Source organism: Triturus cristatus, chromosome 8, assembly GCF_964204655.1.
Source record: "Triturus cristatus chromosome 8, aTriCri1.1, whole genome shotgun sequence".
NCBI classification, from domain to species: domain Eukaryota; kingdom Metazoa; phylum Chordata; class Amphibia; order Caudata; family Salamandridae; genus Triturus; species Triturus cristatus.
In genome coordinates this window covers 931,015,691-931,040,266 of record NC_140591.1, presented here as the reverse complement: position 1 = coordinate 931,040,266, position 24,576 = coordinate 931,015,691, and the positions used below count along the sequence as shown (strand labels likewise).

Below are 24,576 nucleotides of genomic sequence, written 5' to 3'. Positions count from 1 at the left end.
TACTGTGGCTTTGGACTGATATGTTTTAACACCATCAGATTACAACGTTGGGTGAGGAAAATCAAGATAATTAATTATTTAAGAGGCAAAAGTTCTCTACCCTGAAGACTCAGCCGACCTAGCCCAAACAATAGGGGATGTTCTATTCTGGATGGCTACCACTACCTAACAAATAATCAGATAAAAAGTGAATTCCTACTCATATGCTCCTACCCTCAACAAATTCAATTCATGCCCAATCTCAGATTCACTCAATGAATACATTGGAATGCAGGAGAAACATTCTCAAATGTTCTAAATCTCTGGGCTTCACTTTAGATGGAAAGTTGAACCTCCGAGAAAAAATAATATGATAGCCAAATCTTCACAGTATAAGATGAAACATTTACATGTAGAAAACTTCAAATGTTTAGTGGAGTTATACATATTATTAGAATGGACGATGAGAATATTGTGGATGCAGAGTAGCGGAGTTCCAGGTCCCCGCTCTATACTGTTTTACCACTGCATCGCTGAGTATAACAGACTACTTGAGGACCCTGGGAGGGGGGACGCATCATGAATTATCACTGGGGGATCATTGCTGAGAACCTTGGAAGTCTCATTGCACAGCCAGAGCAGGCCCCACCACTACCCTGGCTGTTTGCTTCCTGGAAGTGAAAGCTGATGGACTGGTGCTCTCCTGTATTGAGGCTGTCCCTTCTGGGCCCCAAAGAAGCTAGAGGGGACAACAGACTAGATCCCACAGATAATTAGGCTCGGTGAGGCTGCTGAATGGGCTCGGTATGGTTTCTGGAGGGGGGCAGAGCCTTTCGTTCCCCCATGTGCAAGACCCTTGGGATTACTGCAGGACTGCTACACCCTCAGTGGGAGATAAGGGTTCAGGCTGATGCACTCTGGAGGTAGTTGCCTCATCGTTGGTGGTCCCTGGATTGGGTTACATGGTCCTGGAGGGTGACATGTCTATTGTCACTGTAGCTTGGGGAACATTTACAGACGGGTGCACTCTATAAGTGCGGCAACCGCCTCAGTTGCTTCGCTTGGCCCCATGATGGAGATAGTCCTTCTCCGGGACCAGTGGCAGATTGTGGATTATCTTTGAACCGGCAAAGTCCACGTGAAAACGGGGAACTCTTCCAACTCTGAAGAGCTTTGCTTCTGCCTAAAGTGACATGAGTTGAAGGGCCACGAATGAGGAGGCACCAGGCCAGGATCTACAACTCCTTGAGGGACTTCGTGTGGGATATACCAGGGGCTCTCTGAAAACTCCCTTTGACATCACTGGACTGAGTCTTGAATTTTTCCATCTAAACTCCCTGTCTACATAGAGGCCGGGCCTGAACGGACGATGTTCTAGATGAGGTCTCTCATAGCCCTGCATGACTGTGGGTGAGGCAGGCCAGCCCAGGACCCCAACACCATGCAGCTACAAATATAATACTTGCTTCATAACTGCATTGGCAAATCAAAGACATGTTCAAGGGGGACCACCAGTCCACCACTGCATGCTGCTCCTTCCAAGCCCACATAGATATGCCACAGACCACCATGGCTTCTACCTCTGGCCCATTACAAGACCTGTCACCCCAGACTGGGGTCGACAATCCCCCTAATATTTAGACAAATTCCTAGTGACAATCACAGATTCACAATAAGCTTTTGAAGCCAAATTTGACTAATTCTCAGGGAAAACCAGCACAAACTGTTGGAAAGAATAGCTACAAATTCTAAAGCCGCTCACAAACTCTGCACCTGTATGACTGACCTCACTAAACAGTTTAAATCACAGATAGAATGACTGTGCATTGTAAAATGCTGAATGCTACTCTCACAGCAGTATTGTTCCCATCATGGGTCTGCCCAAAGGAGCAAAGGGCGAGGATCCTATCTGATTTCTCGAGACATGATGGAAACACTTTACTGCTCCAACTGCTGCAAAACGACCACCCCAGAAACACCACCTAGACCCATGGAGCGAGAGTTCTAAATTTCCAAGACCAGGACGCCATTCTAACAACAGATCGGGAAAAGGGGGCTATATCCTGCAACAACACAAAAGTGATATTCTTTCCAGAGTATATGCAAGCGGTCCAGAGGGAATGTGTATCCCTTATTCATGTCAAAAAGAAACTCAGAGACATGAGCCTGAAGTATGCTTTACTATTCCTACTACAAATATCTGATGGAGGTCATTTGCACTTCTTTACAAAGCCAGAGATAGCATGGGATTGAATCAAAACTTTTAAACGCAAGGCACTTAGCAGATCACCCTCTCCCTCCCAAACAACTCCCAGGTTAGATCAGATCTCAGCCATGGTCAAGAAGGTGTGACACTGAGCAACAGAGAGCCACAGACCTACTCGAAATTAAAGCCTCAGGGAGCAACAGGAGGTGGTAGCAGCCTCCTTACAAGAACTCTTGGCAACACCACACCTACTTTCTTCTGAGTGTAACGCCTCAGGGACAACCAATTATTTGAAGAGCTAGGCTCTGTGATTCTCACTAAACTCATTCACTGCAATATAAATTGCAGGTTAAATTTCAACTGAGCTCCGACAATAAAAAGTGCATTAATCCTACAACAAGCAAACGTTGGGTCCTACTGGCCCCTGAGCAACACGGGGAAATATTATAAGACAGTCCACATCTTTTGTTACATTGAAACTCCTTTTGTGGCCCTATAGGCCATACTACGATAGAGCCCTGAAAGGACTCCTATGGGTGAGCCTGGTTTCTAGAGTATTGCTAGTACATTAGCGGGATAAAGACTCGCAGTAGGCAGCAGTCGCACCCTCCTATTTTCTCCTAGGCATTCATGCTTCTGAGACTATATTGTTTTTGCGATCTCCTTTTACTTCTATGTTATAGTTGGGGGGGATTCTTTTTTCTTACAGTTTATTGGATGGATGAGTTGGGGTCTGTCCAGCGGGGGCTAGGTGCTACCACACAGTTGATTTATATTACATGTCTCCCCAATTACACTCTTGGTCTCACCCTTGGGTGCCCCCCACGGTTCCACACTCTATTTTCTGCCAACTGTAGTTCCCTGGGTAGGGATCATTACATATCTAGCTCACAAAGTGCTCCACTTATCACATGGAATGTCATGGAACTGAATTCAATACAAAGCGCCACAAAGTTCATGCAGCTCCAATACGTTGGAATACTCACATTGCCTTTTTATCGGAGACCCACTGAGTTGAATCTAAGGTTACTAAATTGAAAATTAAACAGCAGAGTTGGGTGTATGGCACAGGTTTCTTAGCCTATGCTAGGATTTTGGCCTTCTGTATTAGGACAGGAGTCCCCTTTAAAGCAGAAGAGGTTAAAACTGATAATGAAAGTAGGTTTGTACTGGTGAAGGGCAAACTAGATGGCGCTCCCCTGAGCCTAGGAGTGGGTTATGCCCACACACAGACCAGCTAGCTTTCTGGTCCCGACTGTCAAACTTCTTGGTAGACTGGAACACAACCACCTGGATCATAAGGGGAGACTTTAATTGTGTCATGGACTCTGATAAAGACTGATCAACACCTCTCCTACCACACTCCCCCACATACCGAACCGCCTCTCATTTTAAGCAATGGCTCACACAATGGGACTCAGGCGACAAAAGCACCAGGCCTAACACAAATTTTCTTTTTATTCTTTGGTCCACAAAATGTACTCGTGGTTGAACAGGGTGCTATGCTTTCCAACCTTTCAAACTCAAGTAATATTTATTTCATACAAACCTAGGGTGATATCTGTTCTTAACCCCTTAATAATGGAAATAGGCTGGGACAAGATCCGTTCACCAATTCCCACCTGGCGGCTCTCACACCCAATGCAGGGGGACCCAGTATTTCGGCAGTAACTGGTAGACTGCACAGACACATTCTTCCATGAAAGCAGAGGGTCTGCTTCCCATCCTAAAGTGGAATGCTAAGCATTTAATTATATATTAAAACAAAACATGGAGTTTGGAAGATCTTATTGACGTACTTAACAAAGGCAGAAAAAGCTCACCTCGCACTGGAATGCATGGTACTGACCTTGCCAAATCGGGAGGATGAATTACGCACGACTGGGACAACATATTTTCATGCAATGAAGAGACTCAGATGTCATGACCACTCAACCTACCGCACATGAATATTTAATGACGGGGATAAACCCAGCCGACTTCTAGCACAAGTCGTCACTTCTTGCCTGACAGGCTGAGCTCCCCTCCTGTAACATTACCAATAGAGGGAGTTGCCAACACACAATTGCCCATTACTTGACACTTTCTGTGACTTTTATAAAGAACTGTACAAAACCCCAAGCCCAGTCCTAGACTCGGCCATAACTAACTTTGTTGCCACAATACAGGTACGCCTGATCTCCTCATAGGCACAGCTTTCCTTAGGTGCCCCAATGACTCAACAGGAGATTGCTCCCATACTGAGAGATTTACCCCAATGGAAATCCCCAGAAACTGATGGTTTCCCATTTGAATTGTGTACTGTATTGGCCCAAGCTCTGGCACCCAAGTTAGTAACAGTGTAGGAGTCCATTTTCAACTCAGGCTCCCTCCACCCTCCCTCCTCGAAGCTCTTATTGCCACATTGTTAAAACCCACAAAGATCCTTCTTAAGTAGCATCCTATCATCCGATTTCTATATTAAACACAGATTATGAAATCCTAACCAAGCTTCTGGCATATAGGTTGTTACTGGAGCTGCCGGAATATATCCACAGGGTCCAAGCAGGATTTATTCCGGCCCGCAATACATTCAATAATCTTCACTGACTCTGACACATTAAGGAAGAATCAGCTGATCTATATCCGTGGGCAGCATGCATCGCATCAGATTTAGAAAAACAGTAGATATTCCACAGTGGGAATAACTACACCCAACCCTACAACTGTTTGGGATGGGTCCCCATTTGAGTAAATGGCCGCAGTTCCTTTGCTCGACTCCAACAGTCCAGATACAAATGGGAAACTGCATCTCAGCCTCCTGGCCTTTGGGTAGAGGTACAAGACAGGGATGCCTCCTTTCTCCCTTGCCATTTGCCATATCGATATAAACATTAGCAGCTAATTTCTTTCTCCATGGAATACATTGGTATATTTACCTTTGGGGGGGGTCTCACTCATGCCATATTTTTATAAGCAGATTATACTTTATGCCTCTAACAACCTATCCTTCATTTCTCAAACACTCAACGACTGTGCTGTTAACTCTTACCTAAATGTTAACTGGAATAAACTGTGTATTTTCCCTCTACAGCCGGGTTTGGAATTCCCTCTCTAAATCTCACTAGATCCCAGATCACAAAAAGAAACAGACACCTTTCAGTATCTGGGCCTCAATATCTATCATTCTGCCGCTGACCTACAAGACGGACATTTGGGCAATGCGTTTGCACCCTCAAGGCACAGTTTGCCTTTTGGCCATCGCTTCCACTTTGGGTAATGGGGTGAGAAACGGTGGTGAAGATGGTTTCATTACCTTGCTTACTGTATTACTTTGACAACTTACCTACATTGGTCCCTAGCTTCTTTTCAAAGAACTGGACAGGTCCCTGCTTGCATTTATGTGTGGAACGGGGAGACACCAAGTAGCCCTTGCTACATTGAAGCTCCCGGTGGCAGCCTGTGGGCTTGCCCTTCCAGACTTCAAATACTATTATGTAGCTCCACAGTTATAATGGTTAGCCCATTGGTTATCTGTTTGGGCTCACTATGAAACAGGGTTTCCCCTAAATTACGTCAGGGAAGTATATTTCAATTACTCTTTATTCTCCCTCGCTCATACAGGTAGGCACCCTACATGCCCCCTACAAAATGCTTTATCCTGCATGGACAGAACTTGAATGTTGATAAAAATAGTAGTGCCCTATGCCTCAGCCATACCTTTGCTATGCCTCCTCGCCTTTACGGTGAGACCTTGCCTCGGGCAACTGAGACCATGTACTGCAGCAAGAATCTTAACAATAGGGAACCTATGTCCTAATGGAGAGTTTTTATATTTTCAGATGCTCAGAGCAGATTACCACCTCCCCCCAGGATAATGCCTCACATATGAAAAGATTAGGACATCCATCCACACACTTTATAAGAATGGCTCATATAGGACATTGATTAAATGGATATACCATGCCTTCATCCATCAAATGAATAGATCCAGAACTAACTGGGAGGGGGACCTAGTTATGGTATTTCATGATTCCAAATGGGCTAAACTAAAAGACAACCCACACAAAGTCTCCTGAGGGCCCCCGTTTAAATATATATATTTATAGTTTATCATATTGAACCTTGCCTATTTTACACCAGCTTGTGTCAATAAAATGTTTATACAGGAGCCGCAGCAGTCTACCCATGGTGCACATTGCCTGATGGCAATCTCCTCCATAGGCTTGAGGCTTGCCCGTCCCTCCATTTAAGCTGGATTGACATACTTAAAATACTGAAAACGGTAAACAACTAGGAATTGTCCAACTCCCCAGAAGTGGTTCTATTGGGCTCATTCCCCGACCCAAATTAGAAAGACATGCTACCAGCTTGTAAACTGTGCTGTGCTGCTGTTGGTATCAGTTGGTATCAGTGATTGTCTCTCATATTGTGTAACTGTGCTTTGCTGCTGTTGGTATCTGTCCTCTTCGTTTTTCTTGCCCCTGTACCTGTTGTGCCCCCCCCGTTTTTGCCTTCTGTTTCCATCGCCGTTTCCCCAGTCCTGAATCCCGCCGCTGCATCTCCTGCGGCCCGGCCCCCTCGCCGTCCATTCACCTCCCGCCTCCCAGCTGCTCCACCCTCCCACCTCCACTTATATGGCGGCCGCTGCACGGCCGCGTAGCGGATGCGCGCAGCAAGCGCGTCGCTGGCGCGCCGCTGGCTTGCCGCTATCACGCCTAAGGCAAGCCCGTCTGCGCCCGTCCGGGCCTGGAACCGCGCCCAGTGCCAGGACCCCTGGCCCCCGCGAACACCACGACGCCCGCCTCTGCTACGACTCCAGCACCCTCCACGCACTCAACGCAGGACGATCATGCACCTGCTTCCTGGCAGCCCCAAAGCGCACCCAAGGACCCTTCTCCTGCCGGAGCTGCATCTTCGCCAGCATCCGGCCCGCCAGCCCACCTACCAAAGAACCCAACTACCTCAGATGCATCCTTCTCAACACCCGCTCTGCAGGCAAACACGCCCTGGAACTCTGGGACCTACTGGGCTCCAACACCCCAGACGTCGCCTTCCTGACGGAGACCTGGCTGAACCCCTCCTCGGCACCCAACATCGCCATAGCCATCCCGGAAGGCTATAAGATTACCTGCAGGGACCGCACCAATGGAGTAGGAGGAGGAATCGCCATCATCCACAGGAACACTCTCAAAGTGTCAACCAACACCGACGACACCCTCAGCACCGCCGAACACCTGCACTTCCAGATTCACACCGATCCCAACACCACCCTCAGAGGAACCCTCGTCTACAGACCCCCCGGACCCCGAGCACAGTTCAGCGACTCCATCACCGACCTCATCAGCACACACGCCCTAGCTTCCACGGACTATATCCTCCTTGGGGACCTGAACTTCCATCTCGAGAACAACAACGACTCCACCACCCTGATCGCCAACCTCGCCAACCTGGGACTCTGACAACTCGTCACTACACCCACCCACTCCGCTGGCCACACGCTTGACCCCATCTTCTCCGCAAGCTCCCACGTCTCCTTTAACCACACCACCGAGCTCCACTGGACAGATCACCATTGCATCCACTTGGGAAACATCGTTTACAACGCGGGGATTACATCGCGATGCAATTACATCGCGGTTTTTACAACGCAAGTCATTACAACGACTTGCGTTGGAGGGCGCTCTAGGACAAGGAATAGTCTAATTTACTATCCAACACCTTCCCTACTGTACGTAGACTGGAGTTGGAATAGTAAATTATACTACTCCTAAGTCCAGCGCCCTCCAACGCAAGTCGTTGTAACGACTAGCGTTGTAAAAACCGCGATGTAATGGCATCGCGATGTAATACCCGCGTTGTAACGTCATACATTCCATCCACTTCACCTTCCAGAAACCCACCATGCACCACCGCACCCTACAGATGTCGCACCGCTGCTGGAGCAAAGTCACCGAAGACCAGCTTTCCACCACCCTCGCCCGGAACCCACCCGCAGACCCGACCAACCCCGACACCACCGCTCGCAACCTCAGACGGTGGATCAACGACTGCGCCAACACCCTCGCCCCACTCAAGAAGCCCTCCAACACCCACACCAGCAAGAAAACCAACTGGTTCACCGAAGACCTCCAGGCCTCCAAGCGTACCTGCCAAAAACTCGAAAAAAACTGGATCCGTGAACGAACTCTGGAAAGCTACACAGCCCACAAGAATGCCACCTGCAGACACCACCACCTCATCAGATCCGCCAAAAGGACCTCCTTCAAAGACCGCATAGACAACAACGCACACAACAGCAAAGAGCTCTTCAACGTCGTGAAGGAACTCGCCAACTCCAGTTCCAACACCAACGACATCCCACCTTCACAAGACTTGTGCGACTCGCTGGCCACCTTCTTCCATCGCAAGATCGCAGACATCCACGACAGCTTCAATGCCGTCACCACCCCGGCAACCACTGAGACCCCCGCTCCCATGACCACCACCCACACCAACCACCTGCTCGCCTGGACCAACATCAACGATGACGACACCATCAAGATCATGAACACCATCCACTCCGGATCCCCGAAGACCCCTGCCCACACCACATCTTCAACACGCCCAGCAGCACCATCGCACCCCATCTCCGAAAAACCATCAACATCTCCTTCGAGACAGCGACCTTCCCGGAGAGCTGGAAGCACGCAGAGATCCACGCCTTACTCAAGAAACCCAACGTGGACCTCAAGGACCTCAAGAACTTCCGACCCATCTCCCTGCTCCTGTTCCCGGCGAAGGTCATTGTTAAGGCCGTAAACAAACAACTGACCAGCTTCCTCGAGGAGAACAGCATCCTGGACCCGTCCCAGTCCGGGTTCTGCACCGAAACTGCCCTCATCGCCGCCACCGATGACATCAGGACCCTACTAGACAATGGAGAAACCGCGGCCCTCATCCTCCTGGACCTGTCAGCCGCCTTCGACACAGTCTGCCACCGCACACTACGAACACGCCTCTACAATGCCGGGATCCAAGAGAAGGCCCTGGACTGGACCTCTTCCTTCCTCTCTGGCAGAACACAGAGAGTCCGTCTCCCCCCTCCCGCTCCGAAGCCACTGGGATCATCTGCGGTGTACCCCAAGGCTCATCCCTCAGCCCAACGTTGTTCAACGTCTACATGGCACCACTCGCCTACGTCGCACGACAGCACAACCTCAACATCATCTCCTATGCCGACAATACCCAGCTGATCCCCTCCCTCACCAAGGACCCCCACACCACCAAAACCAACCTCCATGAAGGAATGAAGGCCGTCGCCGACTGGATGAGGAACAGCTGACTGAAGCTGAACTCGGACAAGACGGAGGTCCTCATCCTCGGATCCACCCCCTCGGCCTGGGATGACTCCTGGTGGCCGACGGCACTGGGAACACCCACCGACCACGCACGCAACCTAGGGGTCATCCTCGACTCTACCCTATCCATGACGAAGCAGGTCAACACCGTCTCCTCCTCCTGCTTCAACACCCTCGGAATGCTTCGCAGGATTTTCAAGGGGATCCCCACCAAAACGCGAAGGACGGTCACCCAGGCCCTCGTCAGCAGTAGACTGGACTACAGGAACGCACTCAACGCAGGAGCTCCGGCCAAACTCCTGAAATGGCTCCAACGCATCCAGAACGCCTCCGCACGCCTGATCCTCGACATCCATCGCCGCAGCCACATCACACCCCACCTGAGAGACCTGCACTGGCTCCCTGTCAACAAGAGGATAACCTTCAAACTCCTCACCCCACGCACACAAGGCACTCCACAACACCGGACCAGCGTACCTCCATAGCCGACTCAGCCTCTACACCCCCACTCGCCAGCTCCGCTCAGCAGACCGCGCCTTCGCCACCTTCCCCCGCATCTGAAGAGTGACCGTCGGTGGCAGATCATTCTCCCACCTCACCACCAAGACATGGAACACCCTCCCCATCCGCCTACGGCAGACTGAAGACCTTCTGACCTTCAGGGGACTTCTTAAGACCTGACTCTTCGAACTGTAGCAGCCTTCTCCTCCCACTAGCGCCTTGAGACCCTCACGGGTATGTAGTGCGCTCTACAAATGCTGTGATTGATTGATTGATTCCTGGACCTGGCACGCTATTAGAGAAATATTATATAATGCTCCCCCGAAGATGATCGCATGGACCAAATCGTGGCTCCCTTGATTTCAATCTCAAAGTACATGGCTACACAAGGGAGCGAAAGCAGGATTGCGGATACACCCTCCCACTCACGCATGGGACACACTAGTGGAAAGTGTTAGAATGGCCTTTAAAGATGACATGTCACCACCATGAACAGCCCCTGGAAGGGACATGTGTCTTACACACATTACTTTCACCGAAGATTGCAACGGTCATGACATATTGCCTCTAAGGAAAGAAACGGGAAACCTTTGCTGGAATTGGAAACCTTACTCTAGGGTTCTCCAAAGTATCTCACTCAAAAATCCACCACCTCAGGTGATAAACACCAAGCTTCCAGGATTAAAGAGCCCTCCCCTGTTTATTTTTGGGTAAATGAATGAACCTAAACTATCGCACTCTATTGGCCCCTAGATGGATACTGACCTATCATTGAAGCACTGCTAATGCTCCAACATTATCTTCAAGGATAATCCCATTATGGATACAGAGCAGACACGTGAATCCATTCAGTTATTCGTCCTTTTTCCCTTTATTCGAACCCGGCACACGACGGGCTCTTCCTTTCCCTGAAGAATCATGTGATGTTTAAAACTGATACATACAACTGTTTATTCGATGGCAGCTGCTGTAATATTATACATATCTCGTGTAAAGCGATCGGACACCCCAGGGTACCGAATGCGCAATAAAAACAACTGTATAAATAATAAATAAATGAGGCTATGAAAGGAGTGTTCTTGCATGATAGCAAAAGGAGCAAGACAAATGTTTTCAATGTATAAACTTCATGTTTGATTGGGGAAGAGGGTTAACTGGCAGAGCACAGTCTGAACACGTATGTAAGGATACAATTCTGCTAGTCTTAGTTTCACCACGTGACAAAGGAGAAGTCGTTTTGCAAACGCCAATGTATGCATTTTGTTACTCATCGGAAATGTCCTTTCCTTTTGATTAGAAGAAACTCCTGCTTTGATGGGGAAACATCCACCTTGGATTCTGTTTGTTGGACACAGGCAGCGGACGCTCGAGCTGCCATAGCCGAAGCCAAGGGCAAGCTGCGGAAGGATGCTCTGTGTGGAAGCAGGGTCAGCGGCGCACCTGCTGCCTCGTACTAACTGACCCCCGAGGTGTCATCACCCAGCATCAAGGAGAAATGCAATAAGCTTCACAATAAAAACACAATTGTAATAGAGTTACTCACGCCTGCCGGTCCCTGTACATCTTGTTAACCTTCTCCCATTGGTCCTGAAGCTGAGTCAGCGCTTCGTCTATCTGCTCCGCTTCCCGAGGTGAGGCACTTTTCAGAGTTGCTGTACTCTTGCCACGAACAACCTCCATTTGACCCGAGAGCCTCCCTAGGGTCGCCTTTACATTCTGCAATGTGAATTTGTAAAAGGAAAAATTAATACATCAGCATGTTCCACAACATGTTCGATTGAATAGTATTACCGATTAAAGCAATCAGCCTCGCTAACGAGTATATTTTCAGTGTAAAACAGCTTTTTCCCGATCACTACAGAAAACTTTAAAATAAATATTGTAAAGTCCATTGTACATATCCCACAGATATTGTGTGCTGGTTGTGGTGTGACTCAAGCAGGAAGTCAATTCAAGATATTCTAACGATAAAGGCACCCCCTTCCCGGTCATTACGAACAGTCTGTCCAGTCATGGAATTCTGTTTGATAGCCTAAAGCATTCTGGGTTTTGAAGTTTTCGTTTCCATTCAAGTAATTAGACAAACACACTGAAATACATTATTTGAGTAAAAAGTTCAGGACTGGAGACACTGTCCATAATGACCTGGCATGAGTTCTTTACCATTGGCACTATTTACAATGGGTATTAGTACTTCATATCTGACAGCTTTTAAGCCATCATAATGGAAGAAGTGGAGAAGTGTGGCTCAATGGTTAGAGCTGCAGAGTGGAGAAGTGTGGCTCAATGGTTAGAGCGGCAGACCCTGATGCAGAGGTCTGGCCCCGGACCAGGCTTCAATTCCCGCCTCGGCGGGTCTTGGGCTCATAATTCCTCGGACCTGATTTCTCGCCTCGGTGCCTATTCTATTCATGGGTCCCACGCTGCAACTCTGGGCAATAGCTTGCTTAATCTCCACAACGGCCCCAACAGCGCTGGGATACCTGGCTTCACCCTGGGGATGCCCAGGAGTGGACATTTCACAGGGAAAAGCCAGGAAGGGTTCCCTAGTGGTATGAGTACAGCGTCGGGAAACCCCGAAATGGGGTAGCTGTGCGCTATATAAGTACAAACACATTTACATTTATAACATTGTATCCAGTGATTTGCAGACTCACTTTTTGACATTGTTGTAATGATAGACAACAATATTCAAAGTGCTGCAGCACAGACTGGGATGTGACATTTTCACCTGTCAGTTATGTCACTTGCTAACTTTTAGCACCCTTATTCGCTATTACACATTTCAGACGATTGATGGACTTTCAAATCACAAAACACAATAGGTTTCCCAACTGGTAAACCATAGAAAATGAGGCGTTCTTCTAGTTAACTGTTGATAATGACATGCATTTTTAAAGAGTACTCAGTAGTGAGAGGATGAAAGAAAGGTTCATTTCAGGACAACATAGTTACAAATAAAAAGGCAATTTTTAATATCTGCTGAATCAACTGCACAAATATCAGAAGAAGATATTAATATCCAAATCACAAACTCTATTTGTTGGTACAAATCAAAATTGGCATCAGATGTAGGACCAACATTTCAACTGTTATTTCACACTCAGAAAATTAATAAATCTTTAGGAGTGCAAAAAGGAGTAATGAGGGTATGGTTGGTAAACACCGATTGGAGGAGGGATGCTTCACCATTGTACCACCCCGTCGGTGCAGTATGATCATGAGCCAATCAAGGTTGTCCGAGCGCATTGTACGATCACACAGGGGTCACTTGCAATTGATGTGGGTGTTTGCCTGGTTGTAAAGCTGAATTCATGAGCATAGTATCAGTAGAGTTTTTATGGCAGGACCCACAGCCATGGAGTCAACTAGTAATCACTGTAACTTCTGATAATATTCCAAGAAATTAGAAAACACCCCAAAAGCATTGTGGAAGGTAAAGCCAACAGTTTAGTGGAATTTTGCAATGAGATTTAAAGGCTAGTCCATGAACAGTTGATGTAGGAAATAGAGTGCCTGCACAAAATAAGCAGTATCTTTAATAAGCAAGACTTTCAAAAGTCGGAAATGCAAAGCTGGGACATCTAGAAAATGACTTCTGAACAAATATTGACAAACTACCAAACATAAGAGAAAGCAAAAGTAAATCAAATGAAGAAGAACAATTGAATTGCCCCTACGGAGAGCATTTGGAGAATGAAGGTGATGGAAGAGGAAATATTGGGGAAGAGGGAAATAAAATAGAAGGGCTGATTATGAGTCAGGTGGAGCAATATCTCTGGGTCGGACACCACTCTGTCTGATCCCAAGTGGCCTGGTGTTTTCGCACCCAGCTTTCCCGGGGGCTGGAACATTGACCCTGGTTTTAGTGACCCAAACATCAGGCTGGAAAACTCATATGGGAGTTTGGATGCAACAGCAGCCAAGCCTCATCCACTGACCCCGGTTACCATACATCTACAATATTGATCCTGTTAACAATGTATCTTTGGTAGTATAAACTGAAGACTTGTGATACATTTTCTTTTTTCTTCATTAGATAGACATAATTCATTGAGAAAAGTTAATAGTCACCATGCACAACAGGGAAAGGAGGACCCAATCAATCATTCAGGTTACTTTTAAAGCATGACTACTCACCCGTAAGGGTCTCAAGTCCCGGCGAGGGATAGCTGGTCCACTGGAGGCAGTGTGGTTCAGTCGAAGAGCCAGGTCTAAAGGTCCTTCCTGAATTGAGGCAGTGACAGTGATTGCCTGTGGTGGAGGCACAGTGTTCCAGGTCTTTGCTGTGAGGTAGGAGAAGGATCTTCCTTTGGCTGTGGTCTTGGAGATACGTGGTGTGGTAGCCAGGGCCAGTTGGGTGGAGCGAGGTCTGTGATGGGTGCGTGGAATGTGAGGGAGTGATTAAGGTTCGCAGGTCCTGTGTTTTGTAGAGCTTTGTAGGCATTTCTTATGTTGACTGGGAGCCAGTGGAGGTTTCTCAGGTGGTTGGTGATGTGGCTGAGATGGGGGATGTTAAGTATGAGTCTGGCTGAGGCGTTCTGAATGTTCTTCAGTTTCTTTTAGGAGTTTCTGGGTGATGCTGGCATAGAGTGTATTATCATAGTCGATTCTGCTGCTGATGAATGTGTGGGTGACTTTCTTTGTGGACTCGGTGGGGATCCACTTGAAGATCTTTTGGAGCAGGCGTAGCTTGTGGACGCAGGATGATGAGATGGCGTTGATCTGGCGGGTCATGGTGAGTGAGGAGTCCAGGAAGAAGCATAGGTTTCATGCGTGGTCTGTGGGTGTGTGGAGATCCAAGTGCTGTAGGTCACTAGGCTCCTGCCAGGCAGAGCTGGTGGAGCCCATGATGAGGACTTCAGTCTTCTCTGAGTTGAGATTGAGGCAGCTGTTCTTCACCCAGGTGGTGACAGCCTGCACTCTCGTCGTGAAAGTTGGTCTTGGCAACTGTGGGCTCATTTGTGAGGGAGAGAATCAGCTGGGTGTCGTCAGCGTAGGAGATGATGTTGAGTCTGTTTCCTGTCGATGGCTGCGAGCTGGGCCATGTAGATTTCGCAGAGTGAGGCTCAGGGAGCAGCCCTGAGGCACACAGCAGCTGATCTCTGTGGGTTTGGAGTGGAACGGTTGTAGTCTGACTCTCTTTGTTCATCCTGTGGGGAAGGAGTGGATCTATTCAAGAGCTTTGTCATGGATGCCAGTGTTGCGGAGTCTTGAGAAAAGGGGGTGGGAGGCCAAGAGGTCCAGGAGGATGAGGGCTGCAGTTCTGGTTCAGTCAAGGAGGGTGCGGATGTCATCTGTGATGGCAAGGAGGGCTGTCTCGGTGCAGTGGTTTCTTTGGTAGCCGGTTTGAGAGAGGTCCAGGACGTGATTCGTTTAGATGAATTTGGAGAGTTGGGCATTGATGGCATTTTCGATGACCTAGGCTGGGAAGGGGATGGGTCTGAAGTTTGTTTTTTGTTGTAGTTCTCATATGTGACAAAAATGTAAGAGTCACAATCTAGGGTTGGGTCACGGAAGGCAGTTTGACACCACCCCCTAGTTATGGACTCTTTTAAGCAACCTTGTTCCTTTTTCACACCATTGGTTGGAGAATGACTTGTGGTATCCACCACTATCCTCAGCAACAGGTTGAAAAGTTGTCTTAATCCTTGGACTTGCCAGTATATCCTTCCCTAAATTACCTAACTTAAGTCCCCACCCCATATTGTGCATTGCTTCAATCAAACATTTAAGAGAACGGATGCCCACATTCTTTCCTTCTTTACTGAGCCAGATTGACAATCAAGTCTAGCAACATGGCCAGCAGAGGCCTTCCATTCCTCACACATGGGTTGTACCTCCGAAATCTATTTCAAACAGATTTATCTCTGTGTTATAACCATGAAGTTAAAGATTAACTGGACTCTGATCCTCCCCAGGCAGACCCCTTCTTCATCCACTGTCCCAAAAATAACTAAAGGGAGGCTTACCTCAATGCTTCTACCAATAATTTTAGTCAATACTTCCCACACTTCCTGCCAGAAGGACTGGATAGCCGGACACTGCCAGATGAGGTAAACGTCATCCGCATTCTCCATACTGCACTTTGGACAGTGACTCTTCTTACCGTCCCCCGTCGTTGTTAGCTTCTTTGGTGACCAGTATACCCTGTATAGTGTAAACAAGCTCTTTCTCCTGAGTGGTGCTGACTTCACTGAGGACCAAAGTATAGCTACAGATACTTGCCATAAATGTGCTACGTTGCAGCCCGGCATGTCCAGCTTCCAGATCACATCCGGCGAAATCTGGGAATCATATTCTCCCTGTACCAGCGCCCAGTACCATCTAGAGATTTCTTTCTTGTATTTCTGGTTGCTTTGTAATTCATCTTCAATTTCAGATTCCTGCCCCCAATTCGACTGGCTTTGAGACCAGCTTGCTAATTGATGGTATTTGATAGTCCAAAATTCCGTGGTTGTTTGTGGGCTCTCCCATGATAATAGGGCATCTTCCTCAGCTAGCTGGCCCCACCTTTCTATACCGGTCACAAGCAAGGGTGCTGCTAAATTGTCTTGGAGGCACAGAGGTGTACCTGGGGAATTCCGGTTTGGAGCATTTGCGCAATAATATGAGATTTCCAATACTCTTAACTTGTATCCATACTTTACATGCTGTAATAAGAATTTTAAACGTAATTTTTTAAAAAGTATTTGGGATGTCCAAAATTATATAGAAACGAGTTTCCTTCCTCTGCAGTGTTTTTTGTTAAGGCCCTTAAATATACTGGGGTATCACTAGAATTCATTAGCAGTTTTCTTAGGTTTTTCAATGAAAAAGCCCAATAATAGAGTTGCGCGGCGAGTGCCTACGGGGGCTGGCAGCTACGCCCACCACTGTAACCTCCACTGCAGCCAATACCACCGTGAGGTCAGAAAGCAGCCCAACACAGAGAGGAATGTCCAGAGAAGTATACCAAGGAGAAACAGCGTCGAGATCCAAGCGGGTGCGCCAAAGTAAGTTAAGGCTTATTACTATTTAGGGATCCCAGTGCGATCGGAGCTAGGGAGCTTGCGGCCCGCGTGACAGCTGCCCACCATGTTCCTCTCAGTTGTGCCCAGTTCTAAGCCCTATCGTCCTTGCTTCAGATGTTACATTAAGGATTGAAGGTGAAAATGTTTCTGAAGGAATTAGAAGACATGAATGGCCTTACTCTTGGCTTTTCAATGGATTCCAATGACATGTTATTTCAGCAAGGCAAGCAAGAGAGAAAGAAATTCTGGGGATTTCAAGTCAATAAGGCAACCAAGACAAGTGAAGAAAATCGAATAAGCTGGCCTTAACTTGATCAACATGCACATATCTACCTGAAAGTGTCTAATGGCCAGAAACTGAGGGACAATGAAATCCATGTTCCCAAAGAAAGAATAGCATCATTTTGAAAAACAACTGGTACATTTAGAGGGAAAATCATCTAGGTGGCAGATATTATACCAAGTTCTGCATTATTCATTGTTGGGGTGACTTTAATGCAAAACGTTTCAAATGTGCTGGATTCAGAGGCACATCGCTAGGATTCACAACTTACAACATGCATGTCTTCAAAGGCACTCACAACTGCCAAAATTGCATGAGGGAAAAGGATTGACATGGACAAAACATTCAGTGGAAGTTGATCCAAAATCTATCTCTACATTCAGTGCCAAAAAAGGAAAACTCCATTATGGACTATCTAGACTTCCCAATTGGCAAAATTAAGTGGTTTGTGGATATCAAAGCAGTTTGATGGTTGAAAAATGAACTGTAAGCATCTTATATGCTGAGGTAAGAAGAGTAACTTAACCAAAGTGAACAGCATCATGCAGCAGTGGTTGCATATTTATCAAAAATGTACACCCTTACCCAGGAGGACATAATCTCTGCTGGAAATGTATGTGATTGTAACTAATGAAAGTCACAAAACCTATTGAGGAGAGAAAAAGGAAATGCTTTCAGGCTGCAATAGAAAATACATGTATGATGAAGAATGTGAAGACTGGCAAATCGAGACGAGGCTAACTATATTGGACATTTCGTGTAATGAGAATATACTATGGACAAGACAGTTGTATAATAAATTAATAAAAACTAAAAAATAGGATCATGAAAGGCAGAAATTAAGGAAGATGGAGAATTTTGCCTTTTAGACATGCTCCTAAAGTTCAGTCGAACTATTACTCTAGTTCACTATGATACAGTTGAAGATGTGTGTGAAATCTTTCAGAATATATGGATAGAACATCCTACAAGTGTGTTCTTTAACCAAGACTACACCCACCCTGAATCAGGTAGACATTATTCAGACTTGTCTATGTTCCTGCTAAAACAGAGTTAGTAGAAGAATCTGATATAGGGGTCTACAACTCAGAATACAGAATCTGAATTATAATACAGAATTTCAGAAGAACCAAATTAGATACACAATGAAGCACTCAAGCGGATTGTATAATTGTGGAACCCATCTTTCAAAGGCTAGTCAAACTTGTGGCTTCCTGGTAGAGCAGCATAGTTTTTTTTACCTGTGTAGAAGAGACTCAACCAAAGGACTAATAATGCTAGCTTATATTAAAAATAGTCCAGGGAAAACAATAATATTGCCCCAGTTCAAACTGATTTTAGGGGAATTTCCTTTACTGAAGATCACATGTCATACTGAACTCCATTTTCAAGAAGTATGTGTGCCAGAAAAAAAACCTTATATTGAGGCACATTTTGTAAAATGGAGATGAGATGAAGGATGAAAATATAGCAAAAGGTTGGCTTGTAAGCAGATGTTATAAGGAAACTTAAACTTACATAACAACTCATTAGGCCATTAGATATGATGTTAGAGGATGATTGTCAGAAAACTGATGACAAAACTTGGGGAACAGTGTGTGTTGCTTACTATTATCCATATTTGTAACTGTAGACAAAATATCTACTGGATGTTTTAAACATATTTAATCGAGGCACACCAATATATGGAGTGCATCTAAATACTCTGCTATACTGATGAGACACTGATTCAGGAAATGTCACAAAACTCGCTGAAAATGTTGCTATATGGGGTATGAGACTACTGTGAAGAAACAAGATCCTGTTCAATCAGATTAAGTCTAAACTAGTAATTCAATGCCAGCAGAATGTCAAGTAAAAATCATAAAGCGGTCCACATCAATCATATTTTCAAATGTCAAAAAGAACTTGGAGGTCACAGTTAGACTTTGAGATGGAAGAAACACATTGGACATATGGTCAAACTAGCTGACATAACTATGAAAGGCCCCATACACTCACTCTGAGAGGTACATAGGATGGGAAGAGTTGGCCCAGGTTGAGAGGATACATCAAGCAAGGATTGGTGGAATATGTCATAACCGAGCCATAATCTAGCAGACAATGGTTACATTTGTGGACAATCAGCAGTTTTGGGATAAAACGTAGAGAATTCCCAGTGCGTTTCCCAGTGGAACCTTCAGAAAATGATTGCTGATATGTATCAAAGACTACAAAAGCACAGATGTCTCGATTCAGACATGTGTAAAAGTGTTGACACGGTGCATGTTTGAGAGAACTCATGATCTGAAAAATTATGGAATCTTTCCTGGAAAGAAGTTACAACATCTAGAAGTCCTCATCCCGAGTTTCTATACAAAATACCAGGAATGAAGAAAGGGCAATTACTAAACTGCCAATGTGGCCTTGGGGTGGCTAATACCATGGCACATATGCTCATGGACCCACTACACCCCGACGAAGCTATGATTGACATTTAACCTGAAACCCATGAGAACATAGGTAATCAGTTCATGAACATTATACCATGTCTCCTGAGTAACACAATCCCAATTCACAAGAGGTTGTGAAGAAGACAAAGGCTGATGTGAAACTATGGTGAATAAATTAATATCAAAGGAATTATATCCCCGCTTGCTCTGTCTTGCATTGTTTTTTTAGTTTAGTGCGTGTATCTGTGACAAAACAAATGCACATAAAACCAAACAAAAAACCGCTTTAACTTGAAATCCACTGTTAAACGGAATCTAACATGGCAGATGAGGTTTCCGGAGCATTTTTTGATGTCATTCAAATGTCACAATATGATCATTTATTTGTAGCACGTGTATTTAAGAAAGTTGCTGTTGTTTTCAATACCATGTTCTCAAATTGTCTTTGATAGCAAACCTATTACTTAACTAAGTGTCAAAGAAGTTTGCAGAAAAGGTGAAAAAGCACATCTGTTTTTTACCCTTTACCAGAGGCAAACATACCGCAAGCCTTTGACTAAAAGTCATATTCATAATTTGTAATTTTCAGTTGCGGTGTGTATCAAATTACCAAGTATTTCCAGTGATTTAATTCTTATTGTTGTCAATTCAATCAAAATGGTGAAAAATTAACGTTTCTCCAATATTTAATTTGAAGATTACAATTAGCATTTCAGAACAGTTCTGTTCCTTCACCTGGCAAACAGTGTTTGATCAAAGTTCATAATGAAATTTAAGGACAGAATCTTTGTGTTAAATATACTCTCCAAATAGTGTGTTGTGCTTTTCTCTAGATTATGTATCTATCGTAATATTATGTTAGAAGTGTGATATTATTCTCTAGAGGCAGTAAGCAAAACATGTCACCAGTGTGACTGCAATTTTTAGAAATGTCACACGAATAATCTTGTTGAATTGGTTTTTAATCAAAATGCACCTTTAGACTTTCTTCCTTGTCATCTCATTACCTATAAACATTACCAACAATTTTGAAGAGGCGTCATTGGCTGTCTTATAATTAGAAGAGGTTGCGCTAACCTTATGTCCTATTTTACTCTCCAAATTCTGATGTAATATACATTCATAATTGAGCTCGAGGGAGGGTGTGAGCTATTAGTGAAATACTAAGCTGCAAGCTTAGATTAAGTGATAGTTTCAAGATGTACAGTTGCTGCTGGACTTGGAATGCAATTTAGTACCAGGAGCTTTCTAAAGGGACAGTCGAAAAATGCCTACCACAAAATCTATTTCAGAATATAAAGAATACAAAATCTATTTAATTTCATTATCAAAGCAATAGAAAGCTTACAAATAGTGGCATGGATATTGTGTTAGTTCATTTTTTGGGATATTTTCACAATGATATGAGGGCAAGGGTCCGTATCAGTATGGAAGGTGAGGTATTTGGAGAGGTAGGCATACATCTCCAGGCTTACATCTGGGAGTAAGACAAGGGTACTTTATCCTTTATATGAATGAGCCTCATCCATTTTTAGTGCAGTCAAGAGAAGATGTACAGAGAATTAAGGGAAAGCCACTACCGACGTTATCATATGTCAATGACGCAGTGCTCATGGCACGTACTCCTAGGGCACTGCGTCACCTAGTGCATGCTATTGTGGACTTCCTGGCTTCACTTGGTCTCTAGACAAATTTTACAAAAAAAATATTTTATGCCTTGCAGACCGAAGACTTATCCTATGCCAAACATGTCCATTGGTAGTCATCACTTGAGTCACACCAGTCCCTTTCCATATCTTGGTGTGATTTTTTGGGCTTGGGGGTCATGATTGGCTAATACTGCACAACGTAGCATGAAATTTGCAATGGGTAATAGGTCTCTATGTAGCCTCCCCCAACCTGTGAGGAGGGTGGCTCCATTAAGCCTCTTTTGCAAATGTATAAGGTGCAATATGCACCCATCGCCATGTATGGCGCTGAAGTTTGGGGTTCTCAAATTGGAAAGCTATACAGTGTGAAGAAAATAGACTCTGCAAAAAACTTTTGTCTGTCCTCATTTATGCTTTAAATTATATTTATCACAGAAAGCATTGTCTTCCTTACTTAGTTGATTGTATCATGGCTCGCCCTGTTTTGTTGAGGCTTGCAATTCGAAGGAATGTTGAGGCAGGTCTAACAAAAGACATTATATTGGACTGTCTTTGAATAAGGGTTTACTTATTCCCTGGCTGGCCTATGTGAAAGTGGAATTTTGTTACTTTGGAAAGGAATCTGTTTTCACTGAGCTATCATCTTGTATTGACATAGATAAAAAGACAGTAGCACAAGCACTTTAAGATCATGAAGAATCACAATATTTAAGGGATATGGTGGTGAAGCCAAATGTGTCTGTATATTTAAGATGATGTGAACCTGAATGTCCTCTTTATTTTATCTGGTATTCACAGAGTAGATGGGAACAATCTTTGTTATTCCGCTTTTGCTCAGACAGGTTGAAATACCTATTGTGCTTCTCTCAGGGCTTTGTTCATAATTAGAGGCTGTACCCTGTCCCTGTGATAATGTTTCAGGTCAATCAATGCTCCATTTTACCTTTTTCTGTACATTTATGTAAGGTATTCAAGATTGTTTTTAATCCCGGTTTTCAAAAAGTAATCCCAAACTATAGGCCAATGTAGTCCCGCCCAGAGACTTTTATTGACCCTACCTAAAGCTGAGATTATTTTGTATGTTGGGGCTTTTTTAAATCTGCCATTTGAGCTCAAAGGTCGATGTTGTCTCAAAATTAATTCAAGATATATTGTTATGTTTTAACTTTTTGAATATTGCAGGATCTGTTTTTTATGAATTATATTCTTGAAGTAGTGTTGTATGTGCTTTTATGGATGTTATTATAATTCCGAATAAAACTATTTATTGATTGAGTGATTGAATAGTATAGTAAGAGATCCCTTTGCCATCTGTTGAAACCTAGTGGAGAAATCGGAGCTGCCCATGTCTCGTTTTGAGGCCTTTACTGTTGCCGTCGTTGGGCTGGCCCGCACTAGTGGTGTTCCATTTTCATCAGGACAAGTGGATTTCAGAACATTTACTGAAATATTCATAGAAATATGAGGAAGCTAGTATTTTAGCCAAAGTTTGAGGTTTGCAAAGGCTTCTAGGTAAAACAGTGTTTTGAGATCCACAAACCTGACCCTACAGTGGGCTACCCTGCATAGCTAGTTTTCATAAATGTCTAGGTTTGGTAGATTTCCTGCATGGCAGGTGAGTCAACACTCCCATTCTACACCCACTCATATCACAAAAAAAGGGTTGGCTTTGATATGTGAAAAGGGATGTCGCCACACTTTGTTTTAGGATGTTTTGTGATGCTCGTGCTAGGCCCAGCCACCAAGTGGGGTATAATTTTTATCGGGAGATGTCTGGGAACAATGGGTGGAAATTTGTGGATCCTCACTGCTTCTGGAACTTTCTCTCACAGGAATGTGAGGAAAAAATACTGTTTTTTGCCAGTGTTTGAAGTTAACTTCAAGGGGTAAAAAAGGTTTGTTGCATCCACATAAGCCACATCCCACTTGTTAGACCTGGCACCATTGGTGTGGGTCTCCCTTCCATTTTTTCACTGTTGCCTTCTGTGTTTTTGCTATGTTTTTGCTGGTCTAGATGCTCTGGGCACTTTGCCACTGCTATTCAGTGCCGAAGTGCAAGTGCTCCCTATTGTAAAGTGTTGTATTGGATTAGTGACTCTATGATTGGCTTAGTTGATTTACTTGTCAGACCCTAGTACAGTGCACCCTGTGTACCCAGGCCCTGTAAATCAAATGCTGCTGGTGGGCTTGCAGCACTGGTTGTGCCAGCCACAGAAGCCGCTTGTAAAATATGGCTCAGGCCTGCCATTGCAGAGCCTGTGTGCAGTCTGGGACTGTCATGTTGATTTGGCCAGTGCACACACTTGCCAGTCCCTAAACCTACCCTATTCTACATATTAGTCACCCCTAAGGAAGGCCCAAGGGCAGGGTGCATTTTATGTAAAAGGTAGGACATGCCCTGATGTGTGTGGCATGTCCTGATAGTGAATTACAGCCAAATTTGTTTTACACTATTGCAAGGCTATCTGTTCCCATAGGCCAGAATGGGCAGTTTGATTATAACATCTTATGATCCTAACTGACCCTAGGAACAAGATAGGAAAATAAAGTTTAGTATGCCTGAACTCAGAATGTTAAAACACATCTTTTAGTGTGGGGGATTTTTACATTCTGTGTTTGAAAATTCCACTATTAGAAAGTAGGTATTTTCTTGCCGAACCATACAGCATGCCTCTGCTAGGATTGTGTATTCCATGTCTGGTTTGTGAGTGACAGGGGGCTGGAGAGGGCCTTGGCTCCAGCAGGCTGATGGGTCAGGGCTGGGATGAAGAAGACCTGCATTGAATAGAGAGTAGGGGGAGGAGATTTCCTATCACTGACCTGAGCCTTCATAGAATAGAGAGTAGGGAGAGGAGTTTTCCTTTCAGCTACCTGGGCCAGGTCTGCTTTCAACAATGCTGTCTCCACCTCCTGCCAGGAAGCTGCACCAAGGAGAACAGAACTGTTTTTGGCTGGACACAGACACCCTCTGCCTTCAGAGGAAAAAGGATTTTGCAGTATAAATATTGGGGCCCAGATCCCAGAACTTTAGATCACTTCTGGGAATCAAGACGAACCTTTGCGAAGGAGAAGAACCGGAGAAGCTGAAGGAAGATTACTGCCCTTGTGCTGTTTGCTGTTGGGGTTGGCCTTCAGTGGTTACTTTATTGCCAAGGAAAGGAGAAAAAGACTTTGTTGTGTATACTTTATCATCT

The 24,576-nt window shown here is 45.1% G+C and overlaps 1 protein-coding gene across 14 annotated transcripts in view; it reads right to left on the bottom strand.

The window, feature by feature from the left end:
* The window catches only part of DMD (dystrophin), a 7,596,173-nt gene that overhangs the window by 3,815,845 nt on the left and 3,755,752 nt on the right, over window positions 1-24,576 (bottom strand). For all 14 annotated transcript variants that reach the window (XM_085622447.1, XM_085622454.1, XM_085622449.1 and 11 more), the window contains one exon: window positions 11,549-11,721. In XM_085622447.1, coding sequence (XP_085478573.1) covers window positions 11,549-11,721 — 173 coding nt within the window. The remainder of the gene's footprint in view (window positions 1-11,548; window positions 11,722-24,576) is intronic.